Source organism: Melopsittacus undulatus, chromosome 21 (genome assembly GCF_012275295.1).
Source record: "Melopsittacus undulatus isolate bMelUnd1 chromosome 21, bMelUnd1.mat.Z, whole genome shotgun sequence".
NCBI lineage: Eukaryota > Metazoa > Chordata > Aves > Psittaciformes > Psittaculidae > Melopsittacus > Melopsittacus undulatus.
Window position 1 is genome coordinate 1,555,013 of NC_047547.1, and position 9,456 is coordinate 1,564,468.

General features: G+C 49.3%; 1 protein-coding gene across 1 annotated transcript; it reads right to left on the reverse strand.

Moving 5' to 3' along the window:
• Positions 1-4,551: 4,551 nt before the first annotated feature.
• On the reverse strand, positions 4,552-8,499 carry HOXC13 (homeobox C13). The gene is made up of 2 exons (XM_005141779.3): positions 7,823-8,499; positions 4,552-5,631 (listed from the first exon to the last, which is right to left on the reverse strand). Exons 1-2 carry the CDS (start codon positions 8,454-8,456, stop codon positions 5,375-5,377), a joined length of 891 nt encoding a protein of 296 aa, XP_005141836.2. The 5' UTR covers positions 8,457-8,499; the 3' UTR covers positions 4,552-5,374.
• Between the last annotated feature and the right edge of the window lie 957 nt (positions 8,500-9,456).

Below are 9,456 nucleotides of genomic sequence, written 5' to 3' on the forward strand. Positions count from 1 at the left end.
CGTAGGCGAGGCAGTTTGTAAGCTAGGACCCAGCGGTGCCGGAGGAGTCTGTGGGATGTGTGTGCATACACACACTGTGTTGGCAGTCGGTGGCTTAAGAAATAACATTTTGGCAAAGCCTTTAGAAGCCTGTTTTGTTGCCATCAACAACAACAACAAAAAAACCCAAAACAAAATCGCCTTTCTTTTTAAGACCAAGAGCTTCCATAACAGAAAGTGAACCAGGAAGAGTTATACTCACCTCTGCACTGAGCGCAGGGCTGTGAGAGCAGAATTCCCCCTCCAGAATAGGAAGTTATTCTTTTAAAAGATGCGTTAGAGAAAATAATAATAAAAATACGTATGCAAATGGGAGTGAGTTATTAAGAGAAAACACGAAAGAAATAATACAGGAAAGAAGGAAAAAAATAGAAGGAAAATAGAAAAAAGAGAGAAATAGAGAGAGAAATAGAGAGAGAAAGAGAGAAGAAAGAAAGAAAGAAAGAAAGAAAGAAAGAAAGAAAGAAAGAAAGAAAGAAAGAAAGAAAGAAAGAAAAAGAAATAAAGAAAGAAAGAAAATAAAGAAGGAAAGAAAACATAAAACAGTGAAAGAAAAATAAAAAGGAAAAAGTAGGAGAAAAAGTAAAACAAAAAAAGATACTATGGGGAAAAAAAGGGCGAGGGAAATCCCTTGTCCGGGATTTTACCATAAAGGCTGCGGTTGGGAAGTTATTCAAAGCCCTCGATACAAAGGAAAGAAAAGGCTAAACTTGGGAAACTTCCTTTTCAGGGCTTTATTGTTGGCCATTAGCCCGCCTGTCTAGACTTCAAATAACACCTTGTTTATCTGTAAACAGGAGCGGGAGCTGCCTGGTGAGGAGAAGATCAAGGGTGAGGGTCCCTGCGCTTATTATCCCCTCAGCTCGTGATGTCAAGGTCAAACAACGCCTAGTCACGGTCAAGGGTAATACAGGAGTGACGTCACGGCCTGCTGACCTAACACCCAGCGAGCTACGGGCAGGGAGATGGAGAAATAAGCAAGGAAAAGAGAAGCACGAGATTCCCAATGTTATTTCCTATCGGGAGTGTGAAGAGATAAGTGGAAAAAAAGGTAGAAATTAGATGGATTTGTGTTCCTGGGGGGGTTTGGGAGGGTGGATCACATCCGATGGAGTTCGGTTCCCTGCCCGCGGAACTTCAGCGGAGAAATAACACACTCTTTTACGGGTTTTGCGTGTGTGCGCTCAATTCCTATTCGAATTTCTTCTCCTCCAGGCAAGTGCCTCTTTCAGTGCGCTTGGAAGAGGATGACCAAGTAACCTGACTTGAAGGTTATATTTTGCCTTTCGTATGGGGAAAAACAATCCCCCAACAACCCCCCCCCCCCAAACTAATCAACCAAAACACAGCCCCAAAACCAAACCGAACAACTCAAATCAACCATGTCTGGGATCGCCAGGAGGATTTATCTAGAAGAAATTAAGTGTTATTTTTGTCCGACCAGCCCCGAAAATACCTTTTTTCCACCCAAAGAGCATCATTAAAGAGAAGACCTAGCATCCGCGGATGTGCGCGGAGGAAGAGGTCTAATCTTCCCAAGGAGAGAAAATCTGTCTGTCCCGAATTCCTTCTCTGCCCCGAGAGTCCAATCCCGACCTCCCTCCGCTGTCATCCCTACCAGATTCCGGGGTTAAGACTCGGTCCCACTCTGGGAGGACTGAACCCCGAGGTCTCGAGCACATCGGGGTTGGGGTCCCCCTTTCCTGGGATCTACGCTCCCCCGTAAAACTTCCCACCTCAGCATCGCCTGCCTGCATCCGTCTTCTTTGCCGGGTCCCGGGCGGTGGGCCAGCCCCCGAGGGGAGGGAGGAGGCGTCAGGCGACACCGAAAATATAAATGCATTTCAAAATATCGTGGGAAACATGGGCAATGGCAGGAGAGCGCCTGGTTTCCTTCTCTCGCCAGTATCTGCCACCAATTCCACCCAAACCCCTTGGTGCCCTGAAGCGTCATGAATGAATTTCTTGTTTCTTCTCTGGTTTGAGATTTGTTTTCCTTTTTGCTTTTTCTTCCCCCCCCCTTTCCTTTTTAATACTTCCCACGCCACTTGAAAGAGCGACCGACACACAAACCGACACACAAACAGCCCTGTCCCCCTCCAACAGAATTAAACCACAACTGACAAACACTTCTAAAACTGTAAACTCCGTGAAAGACTTGGGCTCAGTTATATACACCCCTGAAGAACAAAGCCCCCTCATTTATCCTTATCCTATCCCTCCCTCCGACAACACTAGCCCAATATCCTCATTTTAATATTTGTTATTATTATTCTTTTCAAAAAAATGAATCAAAAACAAAGGTTAAATTCAGGTATACTGAGGTAGAACAGAGCCACCGCCACCAGCGCGTTCGCTGTCGGGATGTCGGATTTGGGCTTGTCTGGAGTTGCTCTCAGGCGTTGCTGTGTCTGCACACACAGCAAGCTTCCTTCCTTCCTTTATTTATTTATTTATTTATTTTAGGAAGAAGAGAATTGTTGTTTTTACACCCAAACTACATATTCTGGTGGTTCTCGTAGGTTTTCACCAACGACTTCATCCCGCTATAGCTGCGGTGATGGGTTGCTGGAGGTATTGCGATATTCCAGAGCTGACCGTTTTGGACAAAAGCATTAAAATCAAGAATTTAAGCTCTGCCTGTTTTTCCAAACAGAAGTTCTTCATAATAAAAGCAATAAACACCCTCAGGTTAGTGTCTGGGTTTCTCCACTCATTGGAGAAATGAGGGATGTGGGTTAGAAATAAGAGACCCCCTTTTTTCAGCCCCCCGCTAAGGGATGGGGAGGTGAGAGGAGAGGATCCAGCTCCCCGTTCGCCCTGTTACCAGTATCATACAAAGTGGCGTCGCCCCTTACCTGAGATCTGGGATCATACAGGGATTCCAAATCCATATAGAGCTCTCCCGGTGTTTCTGGGGGTGGGATGGGTCGGTGGAGGGAGATTATCCACACCCCACCATGCATCTGTCTTCTGTACCCATTTATAAAGCTAGAGGTAGATCCATACATACGCACTGGTGCAGACTGGGATTTACTCACCCCTTCGTATGATAACACAGAGGGTGCACTTGAATATAAATTCATATATATATATATATATATATATATATAAATTTATATATCTAACATACATATTATTTACCCACCATCCCATAGAATAATGTAGATGTTTGCATTTGGTTCTGCATATATTAATTTATAGATATAAATCCCATATATTTTATCTGTCCTCCACCATTCCACAGAATAACATAGAGGGCTGCACTTGGCTATGTACGTATAAATTTATATATTTAACATACATTCTTATCTACCCACCATTCCATAGAATAACATAGAGGGTTGCACTTGCATATATATATATATATATAAATTTATATATTGTGTTGGTATATCCAGCATATTATACGTGATAGAATCATATATAGAGATACAGCGGTTGCCTTAATACCCAGACTTATATAAATTACATGCGTACCATCAAGCCCCGCACACATACATATAACACACACACATATAGATATAATACCTACACACCGACGCCCAGATCATAAAAAGAAACGGGCATACAAGGTCCTACGTACATGCCATTATATACCCTTGTATAAATGTGTATATTAATTCTATATATATGCATTTGTGCATAATACCTTGAGCACCTAGGATGCTTACGTGTGCATTTCTGCCAACACCAATGTTAATCTTACTTTACTAGAGCTTGATAGAGCTTGTGTAGGCTCTATCTACCCCTCGTATAAATATATGCACACACTCGATGCAAATTTAACCCGCAATAACATTGTTTTAGGTTACATGCCTTTAAAAGCTTTTTCTCCCCCCTTCCCCTCCCCTTCTGATCATTTAACGAGGTGATTAAATCTAGCAGATATTAAGGTAGATTGTAATGCGCCTATGGAAACAATTTCCTTTCTCGTATTTCTTCCCGAGTTGCCCGGCCGGCTCGGGACCGCGTAAGATCCGCGGGTAGGAGATTTTTATCTAGGGACGGAGTTGAAGTCAAACAGGTTTAGCGAAGCCTTTGAGAGGGAGATTTAAAGAGATTAGAAGAGTCTCTGAAAAGTCATCGCCTTTTCACTGGGGGTAATTGGCGGGGCAGGAAAATAAAGACAAAAAAGAGAGGAAAAATAGGGAAAAACTTCAATAAAAAGCAATCAGCTGGGTCAATCTCTGCGGATGTATTTCCGCCGCTTTTTACTTCCCCTGGGAACAACCCTCCTTGGCTACAGGCATCTACCCTTCGCATCCTCCTCGTGCTTTCAGGCAGCCCCTGATTAAGAGTTTTCTACTCAAATTTGCCGGATTTCCCCCCTTTTCTCCCCCATTCTTTCTCCGCGGAGGTTCCGGCCCGGGTTGTGTTCGCGGTGTGGGGATAGGAGGCAGCTGGAGGGAAGGGTGGGAGAGGAGCAGGGCTACAAAGAGGTGCACAAAGAGCCTCTCCTCAAGGCAAAAACAACAACAAAAAAGGTATTTATTTTTAAGAAATGTCATCTGCAGTCGGTACATATCGTCTGGACACCACAATATTATATACATATACAAGACATTTAAAATAAAAAAGGATGCTTTTACATATCCAAAGAACACTGTCGATAATTAGCCGGGTTAAAGAGGGAAAGAAACAAACCCCAAAGACAATATTGTGTATTTTCCATCTTGTCAGCGGAGCACAGACATTCCAGTTTTACGGCAGAGATATAGAAACCCTCAGGAGAACATACCCAAAATAGTCTCGTACAGCAACTCCCTTCCATCTAGGACCTAAAATCAGTGGTCGGGATATTTAAGCGATACCGAGCAATGGTTTTCTTCCCACAATAGCAGCTTTATTTCTTATTTTCGGTCCCTAGTGCCGAGAAAATACGAAGCTGATGCAACTTTGCCATAGGTTCTCCATACATTGATATATCGGTGGGTGAAATGGCCCGAGATAGGGAAGACTGGTGAGGGGGTCGGACTATACAACGTTACAGGGCGATATTCAGAGTTCATCTCCCCTTTAACATAACTACACTCTTAGCTTATGAGTATATTCTTTCAAAAATGTACACAGTTGAACCTTATCAAGTGGATTTTTCAGAGCAGAACTGGGGGGTTCACAGTCAGAGAGGGGTGGAGGGATAAATCAAAGATGCGCTCGGTGGGTTTTTTTGGGGGATGCTCATCTGCATTCATGAATGTCGATTTTTTTCTATATTTTTTTAAATAACTAATTGGAATCAGCAGAGTCCTGATGATCTCATCATACAAGCTACCAGATAAATATTTACGCTTCTTGTTCCTTTTCCTTGCCCCTTCTCCAAAGTCATCCTCTGTCAGGTGGCGTGGAGATGCGCTGTCTTGGACTTGCTCACCACCTTCTTCTCCTTGACCCTCCGGTTCTGGAACCAGATAGTCACTTGGCGCTCAGACAGGTTGGTAGTGGCCGAAATCCTCCTTCTCTTCTCTTTGGTGATGAATTTGCTGGCCGCGTACTCCTTTTCCAACTCTTTCAGCTGGATTTTGGTGTAAGGGACCCTTTTTTTCCGGCCCCTCCGATAGCTGCTGACTTCGGGTTGTAAGGGGACCACGTCTGGATTAAAAATGAAAACAAAAGCAAAGAAAACATATAAGGAAGAGGGAAAGAGGCGGGTTCTGCATCCCAGGGCGTAGGGATTTCTGCACATCAGGGAGAGAAAGAAAGGGGTGATAAAGGAGGATAAAGAGTGGAGGAATGCAAGCAAAGAGAAAGGGGAAAAAAGAGGGGGAAAAAGAGACAAGGCATGCAGAAAACGCATCCAGCGAGGGTAATAATACTATGATAATAGGAATAATAACATAATATTCGTAATTTACGTGGTGGAAGCGTGGGTTTTTTTGGCGACATTGTCTATGCTGCCAAACAAGGAGCATCAAGTCAACCCGCTGACTAAAGGTGTGCGCATAATCCAAGGGACCTTCCGAACGGATGGATTTTTGACAATATCTGGAGTTTCTGCACAGCTTTCTTCTTCTTTCCCCCCCTTCTTCATTCCTCCCCTCCTCAGCAGCAAACCTCCTCAGGGATCCCCGAACACCCAGCCTGGTGCAGGGACAAGTGCATCCCCCGCACCTCAGCCCCTCCTGCAGCTTCGTGCAGCCCAGAAAGCCCCTCCGGGTGGGGGGCACTCGCAAACCCAGCAAGAATAGCGCAAGCCCCCCCTTCCCAGTGGTTTTTCGCTGCGGGGAGAGGGGGACAGGGGAGATTCTCTCTTCGGTGCAAAGGGACCATGGGGAACAGTAGGGGTTCAGCAGGGATGCGGGGGCACCTTCAGCCCTACTCTGCTGGTACTGAGGGGTTGGGGCAAAGCTCCACCCAAGCTTTCGGGCAGCCCCAGCCCCTTCCAAGGGTCGGGGGGAACGACCTGGGCGACTAATCTCCTCGCCGCTAAGGTGTGACCCAGCCGGCTGCAGAGGGAAGATGGAGGCGAGCTGTCCTCGCAGGCAGCGCAGCCCCAATTATGGCTGACAGGAATTAATTGGGGAGCCCCTGAGGGAGCCGTGGGGGCGATCGGCTCTTTGGGAGGGGGGAAATTGGGGTGCTGAGGGTGCCGCAAAGGTGGGGGGCAGGAATCTCCTTCAGGGGAGGGTTCACAGGAGCCACAGGAAATGGGGAGAGAAAGTATTAGGGGGGCAGCCTCCTCCAAATAAAGCTTACATGCAAGGACCCCCAGCCCCGAGCCCCCTCATACACCCATCATGCAGCCAACAGCGCATCACGAAATTCCCTTCACCTTCTCCCCAAAAGCTCCCGCGAAAGACAACTCCTCCATCTCTCTTTGTCACTAAGAAGTACATGAACCGATGTGGTCCCTCATTGCTCCCCAAAAGGACTAAAGAAACCCATCCCTTCTTGCCTTCCAAGGGTCAGTTCCCCCCCCTCTTTTATTGTGGTTATCCCCTGCCGCGTCCTTCCCCACCCAGCGCTGGGGAAAGGACAGGGAGGCAGCCCCTACCATCACCTTCCTCCTCCCCGCTGTCGTAGGGGCCCAGAGCACGCAGGGCACGCTGGAGCCGGCAGGGGAAGGTAGTGGGGTATTCGTCGGGCTGAAAGATGCTCCAGAGAGGGCATTTGCCTCGCCGGGTCCTGAGGGCTGTCAGCCGGGCAGGGTGCATACCTGACCCGGGCAGAAGCCTCTCCGAACCCCCCTCACCCCTCTGCCTGTGTCCTTCACCTCCAAACAGCCTCGTTTGTCACTTGACACCTACTCCTAAAATTGTGTGCAATTGTGATATGATTAATGTCCCAGCCTCCGACACTTCTCATTCGACTGAGCCACCAGAGAAGGTTGTTTGGGTGTTTGGACTTTTTTGGTTTGTTTTTAATTTTTTTTGTTCCCTATTTAAGCTTTCTATATTTCGAGAAGCAGCAAAAGGAGAGATAAAAAAGAAGAGAAAGGCACCTCTCTTTAGGTGAGGCAAGCATAGGGAGGAGAGAAGAAAGGGAAGAATTAAACGGCAAAGTTACTTTCCAAGCAAGCTTACGGCGTGTATTTTGATTCAGAAATGATTGCTTCACCTTCTTTCCCACACATGTTCATACACATTGCCTTGCACAGCAGGCATTCCAGAGCCGTTTCTCCCCCTTTAATTACATATACAAGCATACACGGATCTATCCGTTTATATATATGTATATATACATATATATATGCACTCTCATCCGCATACACGCATATCCCCACCTCTGGTGGGAGCTGACGGTTGTGAAGCAGCTGAGCACGCCGTTTCCCGGAGCAGCCTACCTGGGAAAGGTGATTTCCAGAGGTGTGCGGACTGCGATTGCTCTTTGGAGCAGTACACTTGCCCATCCCAGCCATTAGAAAGAGCCCAGTGTTGGTAACCTTCCATGGGAAGCAAAGCGTCGTGTCTCGGTTCCGGATGACCACCGAGCCCCGGTACCACCGACACGTCCAAATAGCCCGGGACCGCCTGGTAGGAGCTGGGAAAACCGGGATAAAAGGCGAATTCTTTGGCCCTCGACGGCAGCTCCTCGCCAGGCAGGGGCCCGCCGGCCTCGGGGTACTTCTCCCCGGGGTGGTAAGCGCAGGGTTTCTGCTGCAAGTTGACTCCGTGGGAGTGGGACAACCTGCAGCCGTAGTAGCCCCCGCCGAAGGGGTAACCGTAGCCCAGCGTAGCGCTGGAAGCCGCCCCCGACGGGCACTGCCGTGGGGGCTCGGCTGCTGCCAGCTCAGCGTACGCTGCTCCCTGAGGCGGTGGTGGTGGCGGAGGGGCCGTGGGGACGGCGAGTCCCGCGTGCGGCATCATCTCCCGGCAGTGTCCCAGCCCTTCCATGCGGTTCTTCTCCCGCGGGGCGTCCTCGCAGCGGCAGGCGAGGCCGTCGGGCCAACGCGGGGGGAGGCCGAGCGGTGCCGTCATGTCATGCCGCGCTGCTCCCGCCGCCGCCGCCGCCTCCTCTTCTTCTTCTTCCTCCTCCTTCACCGCCGCCGCCTCCTCTTCCTCCTCCTCTTCCTCGGCGGCCGCCGCCGTCGGGGGAAGCTCCGCGCCGCGCCCCGCCGCCCCGCGACCCCCCCAACATATCGGCGCCGCGCGCGCATGCGCCGCACCCCCGCCGCCGCCGCTCCATTAAGAAATCCGCCGCGGCCACGCCCCCCCCCGCCCCCCCCCGCCCCGACGTGTCCCCGCACACGTGACCCCATCGCCACGATCATTGGTTGGGTACCCCCCCCCCCTTCCTCCGTCCCTGCGCTCCCGCCCCGTCGTGGGGAGAATGAACCGGGGGGGGGCACAAAGAGCCACGAGTGGGGGGCTGGGTCGTGTCCCCCCCCCCATCCCCTGTGTCCCCACGTACACCCCTAAAATAATACAGGGGGATGCTTTCCCTCGAAGCTCCCCTCCCCCGCCATGTTTTAGCGTGGGTGAAGGATGCTCTAATCCATACATTGGAGGCGGGGGGGGCAAGGAAATACTTTTACAAAGCCAAATATCTCCCCAAAAGCCCCCGCCCCCCCCCCAATGCTCCCGTCAGACTCCGAAATAATTTGATTTCCGTCCATTCAGCACGCGGTTGTGTGATAATTAATGGTTTAGTTAATAGATCAGTGATAAGCAGTTCAGTGGCGATGTGGGGGTAGAGATGAGGCCGGGAGGGGTAGGGGTATGGATGAGGCCCCGAGGGTTGTATTTTGGTCCAGGTTGATTTGGGGGAGGAGGATGTGATGTGAATTACTTCCTAAAGCGGGGTCGGGATGAAATGGAATTGGGGAAAATTAGGGAAAATGATAGTAAAATGACAGGTTGCTGGCTGGGAGTGACTGGGGGTTGTTGGGATTCGGGGGGGGGGGGGGGGATGAAGCCTCTGGGAGACCCCCCGGGGGGTAATTCTTAAGGAAAGAGGAAGCTCAGAGGTCTTCAGCAC